Source organism: Vipera berus (assembly GCF_964194415.1).
Source record: "Vipera berus genome assembly, chromosome: 6".
Lineage (NCBI taxonomy): Eukaryota > Metazoa > Chordata > Lepidosauria > Squamata > Viperidae > Vipera > Vipera berus.
The window spans coordinates 5775695-5795423 of NC_138208.1; the positions used below are offsets into that span (position 1 = coordinate 5775695).

At 44.3% G+C, this 19729-nt stretch overlaps 1 protein-coding gene across 2 annotated transcripts in view; it reads right to left on the reverse strand.

Annotated features, from left to right (window-relative positions):
- Positions 1-3736: 3736 nt before the first annotated feature.
- Positions 3737-19729, reverse strand: part of MAGI2 (membrane associated guanylate kinase, WW and PDZ domain containing 2) — a gene marked incomplete at its 5' end in the record, with an annotated part of 567180 nt that continues 551187 nt past the window's right edge. For both annotated transcript variants that reach the window (XM_081331358.1, XM_081331357.1), the window contains one exon: positions 3737-6753. In XM_081331358.1, coding sequence (XP_081187484.1) covers positions 5963-6753 — 791 coding nt within the window. In that variant the 3' untranslated portion in view covers positions 3737-5962. The remainder of the gene's footprint in view (positions 6754-19729) is intronic.

Below are 19729 nucleotides of genomic sequence, written 5' to 3' on the forward strand. Positions count from 1 at the left end.
AGCATACCGTACCTCTGCAACTGATCACTGCTCACCTGTACCTTAACCCAAGAACGGTATCAAGGTATCAAAAACGCAAGCTAGTTTAACAAAAATTCAATCAATCATCTTTCAGTTGTGAAGACCAAGATCGTTTGTTAGCTTTTCCCTTGTTAAGGCTTGCATGAGTTTGAAGATGGTGACTTCTCCAGACTAAGGGTGACTTCTACGTTCTCCCAGTTCCTCTGCTGAAGTGTAAGAAGGAAAGCACTATTTATTTGGTAAAGGTATTTCAGGGTATGCACAGATGTTCCCTTCCCAAGTGCTCCGCATGACCGGCTGATTCCATTTCCATTACAAAATGTGCAGACTACTCACTTGATGTTGATGCAATGATATTTTATTCGCTCTTGCGGGAAATAAGGAACAAGTCCGGAAACTTCACAACAGGTTGAATTTCATGAGCTGGTTTGCCTAGTCCAGGGCTTTTCAACCAGTGGTACGGGTACCACCTGTGGTACATTGGCACCTGGCAGGTGGTACGCGACCATTCTAGAAAAGTGGTAGCAGGGGAGGGGAATGAGCTGAACCGGTGGCAGATGGCTAGAGCTGCAGGGCTATCAGGGCCCAGTGGAAGCGCCAGGATCAGCGCTAGGCTCCAGCTGGAGCTCGGCGCTGATCCCGGCATGTCTGCTGAGCCCAGAAGAAGCGCCGATCAGCTGGAAAGTGCAGCATCTCCAGGGTCTTGTGATTTACATTCAGATGCTTGGCAAATGTTTCATATTTATGACGGTCACAGTTTCCCAGGGTCATGTGAAGTGACCCAAACCTGCTGCAACCACCCAGCAGATGGGGGGAATAAAAACCAAACACCCCCCCACCTCACCCCCCGCTGCCAATCCTCAACAGAAATGCTCACAACAATGCAAACCTCAGACAGGAAGAAGAGCGCTGCCTGGCGGGCAGGCTGGTGTCTTGCTTGGTTGTGGCTTGGGGGGCACTTTTTTCAGTGCCATTGTAATTTCAAACAGTCGCTAAGCGAACTGTTGTAAGTTGAGGACTACCTGTACTTCACTTTTTTTCTTTCTTTTTTTGTCATCACGTTTTTGACACCTTGCTAGGCGACTGGTGGTACTCAGATGTTGCCATATCCTAAAAGTGGTACAATGCATGAAAAGGTTGAAAAGCATTGGTCTAGTCTAGCGAAAAGAAGAAGTAGAAGGTGATATAATAGCAGTGTTCCAATATTTGAGGGGCTGTCCCAAAAAGGAGGGGGTTAATCTATTCTCCAAAAGACCTGAAGGTAGGACAAGAAACAATGGATGGAAACTCATCAAGGAGAGAACCAACTTAGAACTAAGGAGAAACTTCCTGATAAGGAGGACAATTAACCAGTGAAACAACTTGCCTCCAGAAGTTGTGGATGCTCCATCAATGGAGGCTGTTAAGAAGAGACTGGACTTGTCTGGAATGGTTTAAGGTCTTCTGCTTGAGCAGGGTGTTCGTGTAGAAGACCTCCAAGGTCCCTTCCAATTCTGTTAGTCTGTTCTGAAATATCATTTCTGATCTCTTGATGTTTCCCCTGCTAGTGCCACAAGGTGGCGCTCTGACCCACTAAAAAGCTATCTAGAGCTGGTTAAGTCGATCAAGAAAATTCAGACTGGAGGTCTCTTGGTATCAATCTTCTCAAGATGCTGTAATCTTGAAGCCAAAGAAGAAATTCCCGTTCACTTCTGAAACATTATGTGATTAATGTCACACACTCTCAATGGAGGAGACTTCAATTAAGATGAGGGATCTGGAGGCTAAACCATACAATGAACAATTGAGGAACCTAGGCATGTCCAGTTTAACGAAGAAAAGGACAACGGGGGAGATGCTAGCCGTCTTCCAATATTTGGGGGTGCTCCCACAGAGAACAAGGGATAGACTATTCTCCAAACCACCTGAAGGCAGAAGAAGAAGCAATGGAATTGGAGGAAGATCATGAAACAGAGATCCAGCCTAGAATGAAGGAGAAATCCGACAGTGAAAACTATTAATGGAACGGCTTACCTCCAGATGTTGTGGGTGCTCCATCACAGCTATTTGTCCAGAATGGTGTAAGGTCTGCTTGAGTAGGGGGCTGGACTAGAAGACCAATGTGGTATCCCTAGTTTGAGAACTTAGGGATTATTGGGGAAAGATTTGAAGCAAACTGTTTACTGCAATGCAAAAATGCAGCTGTGGAGAGAGACCAATTTTGGGGAGCTGTGTGCATGGAAAGAAAATTGTGATGTTGTGGGTGCTCCATCATAGCCATTTGTCCAAAATGGTTTAAGGTCTGCTTGAGTAGGGGGCTGGACTAGAAGACCAGTGTGGTATCCCTAGTTTCAGAACTTAGGGATTATTGGGGAAAGGTTTGAAGCAAACTGGTTACTGCAATGCAAAAATGTAGCTGCGGAGAGAGACCAATTTTGGGGAGCTGTGTGCGTGGGAAGAAAATTGTGATGTGGGTGCTCCATCACAGCCATTTGTCCAGAATGGTGTAAGGTCTGCTTGAGTAGGGGGCTGGACTAGAAGACCAATGTGGTATCCCTAGTTTGAGAACTTAGGGATTATTGGGGAAAGATTTGAAGCAAACTGGTTACTGCAATGCAAAAATGCAGCTGCGGAGAGAGACCAGTTTTGGGGAGCTGTGTGCGTGGAAAGAAACTGGGGAAAGAACTGAATGCTGAGGTGAAATTTGATGAACTCTTCAGGGATTTTAGCTTCTTGGAGCTTTAGTTTCTTCCTCTCTTTGGGACAATGTCCTTCCAAGGATAAAGAATCAGAATCAGAATAGAGTTGGAGGTCTTCTAGTCCAACCCCCTGCTCAAGCAGGAGACCCTACCATTTCAGATAAGTGGCTGTTCAGTCTCTTCTTTAAAACTGAGTAATGAAGCAATGAGGTTGCTTCTCTCCTTGCTTAGTTTCCATCTGTTTTTTCTTGTCCTGCCTTCAGGTGCTTTGGAAAATAAATTGACCCCACCCCCTCCTCTTTGTGGCAGCCTCTCAAATACTGGAATACTGCGGAGACAGCGGAGTTTGGGATGGCTTGCCTCTATAAGTGGTGGGTGCTCCAACACTGGAAGTTTTCAAGAAGAGATTGGACCACCATTTGTCAGGAATGGTACAGTGTCTCCTGCTTGAGCAGGAGGCTGGACTAGAAGACCTCCAAGGTCCCTTCCAAAGCTGTTATTCTGTTATTATTCTGTTATTCTGAGTTTCAAATGTTTGGTGCATGGGAAGAGGGCAAAAGTGGACCCTCCCTAACAGTATACAGGAAGTCCTAGACTTACAACTATTTGTTGAGTTAACTTTGAAATTACAATGGCATTGAAAAAAGTGACTTAATGACCATTTTTCACACGACTGTCACAGCATCACATGGTTCATATTTATGATGGTTGCAGCGCCCCAGGGTCATGTGATCCCCTTTTTGAGACCTCCTGACAAAGTTAATGGGGGAAGCAAAGGGGGCAAAACTCACCTAACAATTGTCTCTCTTAACAGAAATGTTGAGCTCAGCTGCTGTCATAAGTCGAGGACTAGCTGTATCTATATAGCATTGCTAAAGAAAACTGCTTTAGTATGGCAAGATTCAGTTGTAGGCGGAACTACTCAGCAGTAACTCCACATCTCATTCACGGTTCTTGGGGGACCCACAATGAATTACACGGTATAAACAGTTGGGAAAAAAAGATTCTTGGATATATATTTTATTTGAGTGGTTTAGAATATCATACAGTAAACAAGATTTCTGTAAAAGTTAATTTATCCATAGCGGTGTTTCATAAAAATAGTTGCTCACTTACAGCTTTTCTGTGACTATTAATACATGGAATTATATTTATAGCAATAGAGCTGTACAAGGTAAATTCACAGCTAACACTACACAGAAATATTATTTGGAATGGGGTTTAAATGATGCCTTCACAGGTTATCAATTACAGCCGCATAAAGCCGTGTGATCTGCACAAAAAGAGGGAGGGGCAGGTGCTGAAGTGGAACAGATTCCCAGTTTCTCCCTCTTTGCTAGCGAAGTCCTGTCTACGTTTCAGGCTTAATAAATTAACAGCAAATTATGCCAAATAATCTAGGCTGGGAATAAAGATATATCTCTATTTCTTTCATTAATATATATATAGACAGATAGATATTCTATTTTGTAAACAGCTACATATCTTTGTGCTTTCTTAAAAAACTAGAATGGGACAAGGTCTTAAATATGCATTTTTGAGTTCCAAGGTGCAAAGTCCTTTTTTTTTCTTCTCAATTTAATTTAGTCTAAGAGAGCTCCACAGCTCCTAAAGAAAACAAATGAAAAAGACGGATTAACTGATTGTAGATTGGGGGGGGAACTAGAAATATGGGATTTTGTCGATGGACTAAGGTTCAATCTCTCGCTTATGCCTCGCTTTGAATCAAAATTTCTCCCGATCTTAAAAAATAACTCGATTCTGCTCACCTCACAAGGTTACCTCCGAGAAACAGGAGGGTTTGCGAGGGAAAAAAAAATCTTTTCAAGTTTAAAAAACAAATATTACCGAGTGCTGCTGCTCTTGTTTCTATTGCTCTTGCTTAAAAAAAAAAAAAAAAGCAAACCTCTCGGAAATTAAACGGGTTGATTCACGGAGCCCGGCAAACAAGCTACACCTCATCGGAGTGCAAATGAAACGTTGTTATGGCACTGGAGACGTGAAAAAGACACAGAACATGGAAGGAAGAAACACGGCGTTGCCTGGTGGGTTTCTATCATAAAAAATAGGACTTTTGTGGACATCTATTTTGGACTTTCTAGAGGACCCCAGGGGGTGAAAAATTCAAAGGTGGTCCTATTAAAAAGAAGTTGCATTAGTATTTTAGACATTTATGAGTTCTTGCAGGCGACCGAGGCTGTTTTTCAGGAATCGGCCTCCCGTTGTGGTGATCCGGCAGTTGTAGTTTAGGATCCCTTCTGTGAAAACTAGGTCAGAGACACCCAAACTTTTGGGCACCAGGAACCGGTTCCGTGGACAGAGATTTTTATGCAGACTGGAGCAGGGGGCAGTGTGGTTTTGTGTGCTGCCTGCATCCTGTGGATGGGGCTTCGCTTGTTTGTGCAGCCCAGTTTCTGGCATGCTGCGGCTCGGTGCTGGTCCACGGCCTGGGGGTTTGGGGTTGGGGACCCCTGACCTAGGTGACATTTGGGGATCCAGTTCTGTAAATGTGCCTCTCTGGGAGAGAAATCTATCTGAGGCTAGGTTTCCAAATATAATTCCACCCTTGTTTCTCAGTGTACAGAAATATGATTGGTTCACAAAATGGGTATAAAAATGGTTCTGCTTTAGCTAACTCACTAGGGTGCCTCATAATGAATTATGATACTAATATTGGGCAGATTTGATTCTTTTCCCCCCCTCCCAAAGTGTTAACAGTAGAGACATAGCATGGATTTACAATTTCAATGCTTCAACCCCTGTCTAGATATGCCGAGAACTATTTATTTACAACACTGAATTCAGATAAAATATTCTATTTCCACTTTTAACTTTCCCCGTGCAGTTTTTTATTTAAGGCGATGTTCCAGTTCATGATTGCTCTAACTTCTTCCAGTTTCTAGATATAAAGTCTGAATGAAAAAAAAAATCCCAAGTCCTTCATGCAGTGGTCAACATCAAACTAAAGCTACACTGCATGGGGTCAACGGTCCTTCATATTATTTTGGTTTCTTCCGTAGCTGCCAAAGTCTCTGAAATGAAACTGGGGGACTTGAAGGTCACATCGGGATACAAGAGTGACGCTATCTTCCGTTAACGTATTAAGACATTATGCATGTTGTCACAGAATTACACATGACTGCTCTCGTTTCTCCATCGTTTTGAGCCGTATGAGTTAAAATAAATTAAAACGAAGTGAGACAGAAGTAGGGAGGACATTCTGCAATGCGGTGTACCACGAGAAGGCAACAGTCACAGCTGGCTTATCTGCTCATTGCAGAGGTGGTCGATTTTAGGATGCCGGGGAGCTTATCGGAGCCAGGGACCTTCCATGGCCCCGGCGAGACCGTTGCCTTGCGAGCGGTGGGATTGGGGTAGTGTGTTGGGATGGGATGGGCGTGTCCCTTCCGTGGGAATTCACCGGGCTTCCTCTCCAATTCTTTCTGGCTGTGATCCATGTCACTTCCATGGGAGCTGCAGCTATTGCTACTGTACGCCTTGGTAGCACCAATGGAATCCAGCTTGACGTGTTCGGTTGACTTCTTCTCTGCAGCCACCGTGACGTAAGGATCCTTCGCTCCAAGGGATCCCCCTCGCTTGCTTTCCAACCTCTTGGATCTCCCAACCCATTCCTCGTTGGCTCCCGCGCACTCATGTCCTCTGACACCGTCCTCGGCTGTTGGGTGGAGTCCTCCTGCCTTAGTTTCCGCCAATCGCCTTGAACTCTCGGTGGTCTTACCCTTGCCTTCTGAGCTTGCTTTCCTCCACACCTCTTCATGTTTTGACCTATCTGCCTTCTTAGGACTTGCGGATCTCTCTGTCTGTTCGCCTAACCTTTTCTTCCTGTGGCCATTGACCGAAAGCTCCTTTGGTTTGTTGGCGTGATGTTCCCTCTTGATATCCCAAGCTGAATCTGGGCTTATCGGACGGGAAGGGTCAGAGGATTGGGCTAGATGCGATGAAGATAATGGCAGGACAATGTCATCAGGGGAAAGAGTTACTTCCGACAGACCTGGGGAGGTGGCAGCGGGGGCGCTCCAGGAGTTGGGTTCGTCTGTTTTAATGAAGAGAAACAAGGTTAGTTCCATAACGAAGAGAAACAAGGTTAGTTCCACAGCCTTCTGTTGAGTATTCATTACAATGCCTAGAGAGTTCAACAGAAAGTCGCCTCCGTCGTTTTCGAAACCTTGGTGAAAAGGAGGGAGGGGACAAGTAAGCAAGAGAAGTCATTTTAACAGAAATTTCAACGGAGGCATTGCTAGCTTTTCTCTTGATACTCTTCTAAAGTTGCATGTTGAGAGTTACGTCTCTCAACATAGGGGTGGTAGACCTATGCCACGCTAGACCTATGCCTATGCTAGCCATCTATTCTAGACCATAGAAGAAGAAGAAGCAGAAGAAGAAGGAGGAGGAGGAGGAGAAGGAGGAGGAGGAGGAGGAGGAGAACAAGGAGGAGGAGAAAGAAGAAAGGCAGGAGGAGAATGAGGAGAAAAGAAAGGAGGACAACAAGGAAGAGATGAGGGAGAAAGAAAAAGAAGAGGAGGAGAAGGAGGAGGAAGAAGAATTGGAGAAGGAGGAGAACGAGGAGGAGGAGGTGGAGGAAGAAGAAGAAGAAGAAGAGGAGGAGGAGGAGGAAGAGAAGAAGAGGAGAAGGAGGAGAATGAGGAGGAGGAGGAGGAACATGAAGAGGAGAAGGACCAGGAGAGCAAGGAGGAGAAAGAAGAAGAAGAGGAGGAGGAAGAGGAGGAGGAGAACAAGGAGGAGGAGAAAGAAGAAAGGCAGGAGGAGAATGAGGAGAAAAGAAAGGAGGACAACAAGGAAGAGATGACGGAGAAAGAAAAAGAAGAGGAGGAGAAGGAGGAGGAAGAATTGGAGAAGGAGGAGAACAAGGAGGAGGAGGAGGAGGTGGAGGAAGAAGAAGAAGAGGAGGAGGAGGAGGAGGAGGAAGAGAACGAGAAGAAGAGGAGAAGGAGGAGAATGAGGAGGAGGAGGAACATGAAGAGGAGAAGGACCAGGAGAGCAAGGAGGAGAAAGAAGAAGAGGAGGAGGAGGAGGAGGAGAAGGAAGAAGAAAACTGCTTGGCTTTTATCTTTTGGGTCAATCATATCTGTCCCCTGGCTGTCTTTTGGAAGGGGCATTGAAGAAGGGGGTTGGCCCACCCAGGGAAAAAGATGATTACAAAATCAAATCAGCCACCAGAATTAGAAGTTTAGTCTTCTGAACTTTCAGACTTTCGTGCTGGAGCCCATCTTCAGAGAACTTCTTCTGCTGGAATATGTGCTTTGGGCTATTCTGTGAGTCGTGTTTATGTGGTGCCTTCCTATTGGCTGATTGGTGTGTTGATGGCTGGCGATTGGCTGCTGTTTCCTTGGCTCCTAACTACCTGATAAGCTGGTGGTCAATCAGCACTCCTGTTGACTGACGAGGGTCCCAATTCAAAGGCTTCCATCACTTCCTGGTTATCTTTGTACCTACCTAGAAAATGTTATTACTGTAAAAAGGTACAAAAACAGCCAGGGAAGTGATTGGCAGGGGGCTTGGCAGCACAAGGATGCAACAGCCAATCACCAGCCATCAACACACCAATCAGCCAATAGGAAGACACCACATAAATACGACTCACAGAATACCCAAAGCACATATTCCTATAGAGCAGGGGTAGGCCACCTTGGCTCTTTTATGACTTGTGGACTTCAACTCCCAGCATGGCTCAGCTTGGAAACCTCTCTCTTTTCCCTCAGCGTGGCTGGCTCAGGAATTCTGGGAGTTGAAGTCCACGAGTCATAAAAGAGCCAAGGTTGCCTACCCCTGCTACAGAGGGAAGTTCCCCAAAAGATGGGCTCCATCACGAGTCCAAAAGCTTGAAAGATTAAACCTCTGGTTCCCAATGACCGACCCAGGTTAGATCTTGCAACATTGTCCTGGTACACGTATATTTGCCTTTATTCGTAAAAGATTATTCGAACATTCCTTTCCCTGGGCCAATGTGTAACCCCCAACATAACACGTCATAAAAATGTTGGGCATTCTAGTCAATTCCTAAGGAAGAACGTTGGCCTCACCATGTAATTTTGGTCATCAGATAGTTATAAAAAGATGGCAGGTTAACCATTATGCAACAGAATGGGCTCCATCTTCTATACTGTAGCAAATGCAGCATTTATCATGGAAACGTGAGACCCTCTGTCAGGGAGATGGGTGGTTAAGACATTTGATATATAAATAAATGTTTGCAGCACATTGAACCCCATAGCTGATCCTGGTTGGCACGCTCAGAGCTAGATTTTTAAATTATACCACAGGTTCTGTTCATTGCCCTTTGATGGTCATTTCATGTCTGCCTTAAATATTACACATTTCATTCAAGGCAAATAACATCTGTGCGTGGAGAAAGTTTGCACATGGAAGAAGATGGCAAGTGGGATGAAGCAGATTTGTTGATTTCATGGAGTGCCTCCATGTAATGCAGAGAAATTATGATTTTTCATCGGGTGCTTGAATGAAGAAAAAAAAATGCTTTGAAAACCATCCCATCCACAAAGAACCACTTTTGTCCTAGAGCCATGGTGGCGAACCTATGGCACACGTGCCACAGGTGGCATGGAGAGCCCTCTCTGTGGGCACGCACACCTTCGCCCCAGTCCTAGGCCTTCAGCTGGGTTTTATAAAACCTTTTCGCTTTAGGCCTCCGCTGCCGTGTGCAAAAAAAAAGGTTCAATCAATCAATCAATTTCAACTTATCGTGGGGAAAAAAAAGATCTTGCAAAATTGGAATTGATTGATTGAACTTTTTAGTCCCACCCAGTCTGCTGTTACCACAGCAGCCATGCCCACCCAATGGGCCACGCCCTCCCAATGGGCCATGCCCACCCGGCACCTGAGGATACATAAGTGGGTTTAGGGTTGTAGTTTGGGCACTCAGTCTTAGAGAATCATTTTCAATTTTCTTCCAGCTTTTTGAATAACGTACACATACTATGGATATTAATCCCATCTACATTGATTGTCTCCATGTCTTTCCCCTGGGTCAAAGAGTTTTCAACAAAAAGCATGAGCAATAACTGAAGATCATAGTGAGTCAGGAAATAAATTGAATTTAGTTGAAATTGAAGTGAATGGGGGCTTAACTAAATTTCAGGGGGTTATTGTTTTAATTGAAGATCCTACTGACAGCCTCTGTGCAGTCCTTTGTGATACAGCTTCTCTGTGTTAAAATATTAATAACGGCAACACATCTACAACATATACACCACACACGTTGACAGAACCCTGGAGAACCATTCCCCTCTTGCAATCAAGAACTCCTGAATGAGCTACTTTATTGCTCAATGCCTATTTTACAGGAATCTTCTCAGGCACGTAGCTTTTGCCTGGGAAAGGCTAGATAAAGTCCAATGGCATCCAGGGATTGCGGGGGGGGGGGGGGGGCGGGACAAACCTTACCCTCTTGTGCTCTCATAAGGATTCCAGACTAATTCCCTATTTGACCCCTCCTCTTGATTGGTCAAGGCTATGGTCTTCCCAGTTGCAATGTATGGCTGTGAAAGTTGGACCATAAGAAAGGCTGAGTGCCAAAGAATTGAGGCCTTTGAACTATGGTGCTGGAGAAGACTCCTGCGAGTCCCTTGGACTGCAAGGCGATCAAACCGGTCAGTCCTAGAGGAGATCAACCCTGACTGCTCTTTAGAAGGTCAGATCCTGAAGCTGAAACTCAAAATACTTTGGCCACCTAATGAGAAGGAAAGACTCACTGGAGAAGTGCCTAATGCTGGGAAAGATTGAGTGCAAGAGAAGAAGGGGACGACAGAGAAGGAGGTGGCTGGATGGAGTCACCGAAGCAGTAGGCATGAGCTTAAAGGAACTCCAGAAGATGGTAGAGGACAGGAAGGCCTGGAGGAACGTTGTCCATAGGGTCGTGATGGGTCGGACACGACTTCGCAGCTAACAACAACAACTTGATTGGAACGGTTGCTCTCCAACATAAGCTACGAGCTTTTTGCAGTGAGGTGCCTGCTGAATATAATGCCAGGGAAGCTGAAAATTGTGCCGTGCTTTTGAGTCATTCTATAGAATGACAAACCACAATTACTATTACTTCTTCTTCTTCCCTTTCATCTCCATTTTATCATTTCAGCAGCCTTTTCAGAAAAGAGAATGAAACCAACCCCCCCCAAGACCCCACAACACGACAGGATTCCTCTGCAAAACACAAAAACGAGCATAACCGCTGCTTGATTTGATGTAACGTGGTGGTGGGGGGGGGAGGAGGAGGAGGAGGAGAGGCTAACATTCAACAAGGAAATTAATGTATGTATTTTGAAAGCGCCTAAATGAGTCCAGCATAAGTTAAAGAAATGATACAGAAAGCAAAAGATAAAGAGCCCAGTTAATTATCCCTATTAGGCTTGAAATTAAACGTATTTGGTTAAGGCCGTGAAAATCACCAATGAAGCTATAAACATTAAGCAATTCATTAGGCCAGGAGTTAAAGCCAATGATAATTCAACAGATAAGAAAAGCCAAGTTTTGGAGGTGGCAAATAGTGAAATTAAAAAAAAAAGGCTTTGTGAGGTTTTGTAATCAATTAGCCTTACATCTAAATAGCTATCTGGCCCCTTTCCAGGCTCAATTTCACGAATTATACAATCCTTGCTTTTCCAAATTGTCTCTCATAACCCAAAAGGTCTCGTTCTGGGGTGAGCAAAATGTTGATGGTGGGATGCGAATAAATAAAATAGCCCCCCCCTTTTTTTCTTCTTCTAATACCTTTCAGTGTGGCTACAAGTCCTAAAACAGCTGCTCGGTGGTCAAAGGGCTGGATGAGAAAAGCTGGAGGTAAACGGTCAAGTTTGGGGGATTGAAAATTAATTTTAACGGCATCCTAAGGCACCTCCTTAGCAAGCTTCCTCTTTCTCGGGATGAAAATACCCAGCCCAATTTTACTCGGGGTTTTATTGCTCCTATGGCGACGGTGATGAAGTGTGCTATAAAATGACTAGGTCGCATCAGAGAACATTATCATCCTGTGATTTTTTTCTCTCTGCTCAAATGCAACTCTACTCAATCAAACAGCTCATTTGCATTTGCTCTGCCCTCAGTACGTTGATAACGTTTTACAAATAGTTGAATAGGAAAAAATGTCCCTTATAGCAGAGTTCCCCAACGTTTCCGGCTTTGTGGACCAGTGGGGGTGGGGGTGAGGGGTGGGAAAGAGGAGAAGGGATGGTTCCACATGAGGGGCTGGCCAGCATGCAAGCAAGCGCGCAGCTCTGCGCAAGCAGCCTGTATATGCGCCTGCCGCTTACTTAAATGGAGCATGCGCGGCCCCTCCCGCTGCTTGTGCAAGGGAAGACGCACATGCATCTCTCTGTGTGTGTGCTCACAGGTTGTGGACTCCTACCTTATATGTATTAGTGTTTTTGGTCTTTCCAGGTAAATTCTGGAGATATTAGTATTTTTGAAGCATAAAAAAAGGTAAAGGTAAAGGTTCCCCCGCACATGCATGCTAGTCGTTTCCGACTCTAGGGGCCGGTGCTCATCTCCGTTTCAAAGCCGAAGAGCCAGCGCTTGTCCGAGGACGTCTCCGTGGTCATGTGGCTGGCATGACTAGATGCCAAAGGCGCACAGAACGCTGTTACCTTCCCACCATAGTCGTCCCTATTCTTCTACTTGCATTTTTACGTGCTTTCGAACTGCTAGGTTGGCAGAAGCTGGGATGAGTAACAGGTGCTCACTCTGCTATGCGGCACTCGGGATTCGACCCACCAAACTTTCGACCATCTGATCGACAAGCTCAGCGTCCTAACCCACTGAGCCACCACGTCCCTCAATTTTTGAAGCATGTCCTTTGACTAATACACACAGATGCTTGCTTGTGTCCTTCTCTAAGTCATTATATCCCAAAGATGAATTTTGCATCATTCCTGTCTAAAACTACAGGATCTGTCATTTGCTTCCCTAGGGGGAGTTTTGGATGGATTCTCAGATTATTGTTTTTTATTATTACATTTGTGTTCTCATTCTCCTTCCAAGAGATGAAGGATGCTGCTCTTCTTAAGACAAAATCCAAATTACTTATTCTGAAAGGTACTGACTTGTTAATACTTTTGAAAACAAAATAAATGGGGTTCAAATCTTGGTGGCGAAACACAACATAACTGTGTGACCATGATACATTTGCAAAAAAAGTATGTGTGGGGGAAGTCACTTTGGATCATCTACGCCAAGGGTCCCCAACCCCCGGTCTGTTGACCGGTACTGGGCCGCAGCACGCCAGCAACCGGTCTGCACAAACAAGCAAAGCCCCATCTGCAGGATGCAGGCAGCACACAAAACCACGCACCCTACAGTCCGTGGAAAAACCTCTCTCCACCGAACCGGTCCCTGGTGCCCAAAAGGTTGGGGACCTCGGATCTACGCTGCTCAATCTTTGGACCTAAATCTATCAATTTCAGAAATTTAGTTTGGAAGAGGTGCTGTACATCAGGGGTCCCCAACCCCCAGGGCCTCAGCCCACTCCTGGCCTATGGCCTATTTAGAACTGGGCCGTGCAAGTGGTGGGCCAGCTGCATGCAGCTCTACTCACACAAGGGGTTGGGCTGGCGCCCACGTGCATGCATGTGCAACTCAACTTGGAGTCGAGCTATGCTGTCAGACCACCAAGCTGCAAAGGTTGGGGACCGCTGCTCTAGATAAGTCTGGAAACAACACACAAAAGCACATGTTTGCATACACCATGCACATTGACAAAACCATGGAGGAAGATTCTTTGGCTCTTCACTCCCCGTTTACAATCAAGAATCCCTAGATCTGTTCATTCATCTGGGAGTGATGGCAATTTACTGCTTCCTTGATCGATTCCTTGATTGATTGATTGATTCATCCATTCATCAATGCTCTCTACATGGGGCTGCCCTTGAGGACCACCCGGAGGCTTCAGCTGGTGCAGAATGCGGCCGCGCGAATCGTGATGGGGGTCTCCCAATACTCCCATGTAACACCTCTACTCCGCGAGCTGCATTGGCTCCCAGTTGCCCTCCGGGTGAGATTCAAGGTGCTGGTGATGACCTATAAAGCCCTAAATGGCGAGGGTCTGGGATATTTGAGGGAACACCTGCTTCCAGCATCAAGCTCCCTTCGTCCAGTGCGCTCCCACAGGGAGGGTCTTCTCAGGGTGCCGCCGGTTAAAGATTGCCGGCGGGTGACACCCAGGGGTAAGGCCTTCTCAGTGGGCATGCCTGCTCTTTGGAACCAGCTGCCCGCGGAGATTAGGACTGCCCCCGACCTCCGTTCATTTCGCCGGGACCTGAAGACCTGGTTCTTCGAGCTCTCTGGCCCAGGCTGAGAATTTTTAATTTTTAATTTTAACTGGGTTTATATTTTCTCTCAGGGTTTCATTTAATCTTTTTTAATTTGTTTTAACTTTTGTATTGATTTTCTTTTAAATATCCTGTAAACCGCCCTGAGTCCTTCGGGAAAGGGCGGTATATAAATCTAAATAAATAAATAAATAAATAAATATATTAATTTCTGCAACTGGTAAACCAGGAAGGAAGCCTAACCAACACCCAACTCCTTCCTTGAGCATTTTGATCATCTCATTAGTCATGCTTGTGATTCCCGGTTTCCGTCAAACTCAAACCCACCCAAGGTCAGACTTCTGCTTCTACGGTAATTTTTATGAAAAGTTCCAAAAACTCTCATTTCAGAGTCCAAGTAGGCTACATTACAATTCTGTCTATGAAGCGAGGAGCTGGTAGGAAGCAAATATTATTCTTCGGAGCAGATACAGCTAATGAAGACTACAATGTTTTCTTAATATGGCAAGAATGGTAGGGGAAAAAAAACAACCAAAACAAAACAAAAAGTTTTTAAGTCTTTAATCTTCTTAATTTTGGCCTCCTGCAGTTTTTGCTTTAGTTGGCATCTTCTTCCTGTGAGATTGGAGCAATTTTTACACTGCCCTTTTGAAACGGGAAGATATAATTAAATCACCTTCAGCTTGACTTGTTAACAGCTAGAAACTCCATTCGTTCAATTAAAGGCAACCAGCTAAAAAAAAAAATCAATCAGCCCTCACTGTGCTATCTTTATTCATGATATCCAACTTTCTGAGTTCGTCCAATCAGCAGACAATCCCCATTCCCGTGTGTGTGTGTGTGTGTGTGTGTGTGTGTGTGTGTGTGTCTATTCTGCCAATCAGTTTGATTTGATAAGCATTAAAGCAGGGAACTGCAGCTTTTTAAAAGTTTCTTCCCACGGGACGCTGAGCTGGGCTTCAAAATCACGTGAAGTGTTACTACCACTTTATAAAACAAGGCCACACCTGGAATCCTGCATCCAGTTTTGGTCACCAGATTACAAAAAAGATGTCGAGACTTTGGAAAAAGTGCAAAGAACATAAACTAAGATGATCCAAGGCCTGGAGACTAATAATAATAATAATAAACCTTTATTATTATTATTATTATTATTATTATTATTATTATTAATAATAATAATAATAATAATAATAATAATAATAATAATAATAATAATAATAATAATAATAATAATAATAATAATAATAATAATAAACCAGGCTCAAGGTTGACTCAGCCTTCCATCCTTCCGAGGTAGGTAAAATGAGGACCCAGATTGTTGGGGGCAATTAAGCTGACTTTGTAATAATGCCGCTTGGGGGTGTGTGTGAAAGCCCCAGGCATATACATAGAATGAAGGCTACTGCTAAGCTTGTAAGCCGCCCTGAGTCTTCGGAGAAGGGTGGGATATAAATGGAATTAAAATAAAAAATAAAATAAATAAAATAAAGTACAACATGTGTACATTGAGATTAGCTGAGCCTCCTCCCGTGCTCTCTCCCCCCAACACACAGTGACCACAAACCCTCCATCCCACCACACTATGTGAACCAACTACACCACACACCGGCCTCCCAAGTCAATTCTGCATAAGTTCACAGAGATTATATCCCATTTAAAAGCCTAACAGCCCACGGATAAAAGCTATTTTTCAGCCTGTTGGTACGGCTGGCTATACTCCTATATCTCCTACCGGATGGTAGGAGAGTAAAGAGATACTGTCCAGGGTGTGAGTCATCCCTGATAATCTTCCTCACTCTTCCAAGTCAACGAGTCCTGGTGAGGTCATCCAGTGGTGCCAGGGGACAGCCCACAATGTCTTGTGCTGTGCTCACTACCCTCTGTAATACTTTCCTGTCCGCGGCTGTCAGACCGGCATACCAGACCACAATACCGTACGAGAGGACGCTCTCTATAGTAGACCGGTAAAAGAGGGTCATTAGCCGTTGTTCTACCCTGTTCTTCCGCAAGACCCTAAGAAAGTGAAGCCTCTGTTGGGCCTTTCTAGCCACCTGGGTTGTGTTAACTTTCCAGGTCAGATCTTCACAGAGGATGAAGAACGGTTGCAGGATTTGGGCATGGCCAGTCTAGAGAAAAGCAGCACCTGAAGGCAGGACAAAGAAACAACGGTTGGAAACTGATCAAAGAGAGAAGCAACCTGAATTAAGGAGAAACTTCAGAACAGTGAGAACAATTAACCAGTGGAACAGCTTGCCACCAGAAGTCATGGGCGCTCCATCACTGGAGGTTTTTAAGAAGAGACTGGACAGTCTCTGACTGGACTACTTCAAGGTCCCTTCCAGAACTAGTCTGTTGATTCCTTCCTTCCTTCCTTCCTTCAAATCTCCTAAAGCCTCATCAGAAATAGAGATTTTTGCTTGCCCAAACTGGAAAGGTAAATTTGAGATGAAGAGTTGTTGTTTTCCCAATCCTAATTGCCCCTTCTGATGGTCCTTTACAGCTTTGCATAATAACTTCCTTTCGCCTGGAACGACCTGCCACCAGAAGCGGTGAATGCTCCAACACTGGAAGTTTTTAAGAAGAGACTGGACAGCCATTTGTCTGAAACGGGATAGGGTTTCCTGCCTGAGCAGGGTGGGGTTGGACTAGATGACCTCCGAGGTCCCTTCCAACTTTTTTTATTATTGTTATTGTTATTATTACCTTCCCGGTGGCTATTTTGGATGGCAATCATTCCACTCTGGTTATTCCTCTCCCTCTCCCTCTCCCTCTCCCCCCCCTCTCTCTCTCTCCTTCCCACTTAGGGCTTCAAAAAGAAAAGATCGGAAGAAAAAGGGTAAGAAAAAGGCAGAGAAAGGAACCACGAACATTGCCTCCCTGTTGGTTGATACGGCAGCTGTGCAATTTGGGAAGATGCGTCATTCAAACTGCCTGACTCTGCTAGTGAGGTCAGCCAGAGACACAAGATCAATAAGCTCTCTAGAGAGAACTCAGATTAATTCATTTCTTTTCCACGGAAGGGTAAGCAATAGCTTTGTTTTTCCAGCTTTACCTGCTCAGGGCTTCAAATGTTGTGTGAACCAGATTGATCCTTTTAATTTAAGGAGAAACTTCCTGACAGTGAGAACAACTAACCAGTGGAACAACCTGCCTCCAGAGGCGGTGAATGCTCCAACACGGGAGGTTTTTAAGAAGAGACTGGACAGCCATTTGCCTGAAATGGTATAGGGTTTCCTGCCTGAGCAGGGGGTTGGACTAGATGACCTTCAAGGTCCCTTCCATCTTTCTTCTTCTTCTTCTTCTTCTTCTTCTTCTTCTTCTTCTTCTTCTTCTTCTTCTTCTTCTTCTTCTTCTTCTTCTTCTTCTTCTTCTTCTTCTTCTTATTATTATTATTATTATTATTATTATTATTATTATTATTATTATTATTATTAATTTCTCCCTGTTGCATGGGTGTAGCCGAAGTGAGCCCTTGAGCATATGTCATTTCAAATATCCTTGTTGGTTTTTTTTGCCCATTTTTTCCCCTTTAACAATCCTGACATTGTCAGTTCAGGTTTTGGATGTTTTGAATATCTGAGCACTAATTCCCTTATGCTGGTGAACGACTTATGATAAAGTTAAATAATCCCTGCTTGTTGCGCCTTCACAAGGAAAATGCCTGCCTTATTCCTTCGGAGAGGCCACTTAACGCAATATCTGCTCCTGAATGCTGTGTTTAATTGTTCTTTCGGTTCAATCGTGTCTGATTTTTGGAGACTGCCTGCAGTTTTCTGGAAAAGTTTTTCAGAAGGGGTTTGCCATTGCCTCCTTCCTAGGGTGGAGAGAAAGTGACTGGCTCAAGGCCACCCAGCTGGCTTTGTGTCTAAGGTAGGACTAGAAATCCCAGGCTCCTAGTTCTCTTTGCTTAAGTTATCCTTTGTTGGTTTAAATTAGAGATGTTTTCATGAAGGAAAGAGAAAAACGTAAAAAAAAAAAGAACGAGGAGAAATGTCGAAAAACCAGTATCCAAAACTACGTCTCCAAACTATCCTCTAATGCAGGGATGGCGAACCTTTGAGAGACCGAGTGCCCAAACTGCAACCTAAAACCCACTTATGTATCGTCGGGTGCCAGGTGGGTGTGGCCAATTGGCTGGGTGTGGCCCATTGGGTGGGCGTGGCCCATTGGGTGGGCGTGGCTGCGGTGGTAACAGCAGACTGGGTGGGACTAAAAAGTTCAGTCAATTCCAACTTTGCGAGATCTTTTTTTTTCCCCCACGAGAAGTTGAAATTGATTGATTGAACCTTTTTTTTTTTTTTTGCACATGGCGGTGGAAGCCTAAAGCGAAAAGGTTTTATAAAACTCAGCTGAAGGCCTAGGACTGGGGCAATGGCGCGCGTGCCCACAGAGAGGGCTTTGCGTGCCACCTGTGGCACGCGTGCCGCCATAGGTTCGCCACCACGGCTCTAATGAAAGGAATAAAACAGGAAATTGAGATTAAAAAAAAAACTTACAAACCCTAATGGAATTCTAAAAAGTGACAAATTCTATTTCCTGCGTTCACTTTTGCCAGATATTTTAGAGGCCATAATCTTGACAGAGAACAGGAGGCGAGGAAATGGAAAACCATTGAGGAATCAGTCCTGCTCTCCCCATTTTTACCTTATTACTGGATTTTTATTCTTACACTGCTTCCATTCCTCCACATTATTTCCCAATTCCTAATTTATAGCCAAAGAAACTCTTTCTATTTTCCACAATCGTTTATCCTTCAGCAGCAGAATTGACCGCTCACTCTCTCTTATGTCTCATAGCAAAAAATCAATGTGCTTTTCTTTAATTATAATTCACTCAGGAAGTGGCTGGCTTTGAAGATTAGATCCTTAACCCCTAAAACTACTAAGGCAGATGCGAAGCAACACAATGCAAGAACAGATAATATTTTTGAAGGATTATTTCCTACTAATCAGTACACACTGGGTTTTTTTTCACAAGACACGCATGCAGCCATCCTGTTGCAGCCATGCAATAAAATTAAGTATTTTCTCATTTCTGATCTTTGAGGTTTAAGCATGTAGGACTTAGTCTTATAGGGAAGGAGTAAATCAGTTATTTCTTATTTGTATTTTGTTCTTGTCAAGGGTCAGGCTTGTGTTGTTACAAAATCAATTTGCACTAAAATGTTTCCTGATACTGTAAAGACACGGGATATATCAGGATGGAGCTTTAAAAAAGTCCGACAATGCATGTTAAAAACTGGGTGAGCTTTCTATTGTTCTGTTGGCCTTATCGGTAATCCTCGACTTACAACAGTTCATTTAATGACCGTTCAAAGTTACAGTGGCACTGAAAAAAGTGACTTACGACCATTTTTCACACGTGATCAAAATTCAGATTTTTGGCAACTGGTTCCTATTTACGACACTTGCTGTGTCCTGTGTGTGTCTGTGTGTCATGTGATCCCATTTTGCGACCTTCTGACAAGCAAAGTCAATGGGGAAGCCAGATTCACTTAACAACCAGATTACTAACTTATCCACTGCAGTGATTCCCTTAGCCACTGTGGCAAGGAAGGTTGTAAAATGGGACAAAACTCACTTAAATGTCTCACATAACAACAGACCTTTTGGGTCGAATTGTCATAAGTCGAGGACTATCTGTTTCTTTCACTGTTTGCTTTTGCTGCTGCTGTTCATCATTTCGCTTTATATGGTGAGAGTGGCTGGC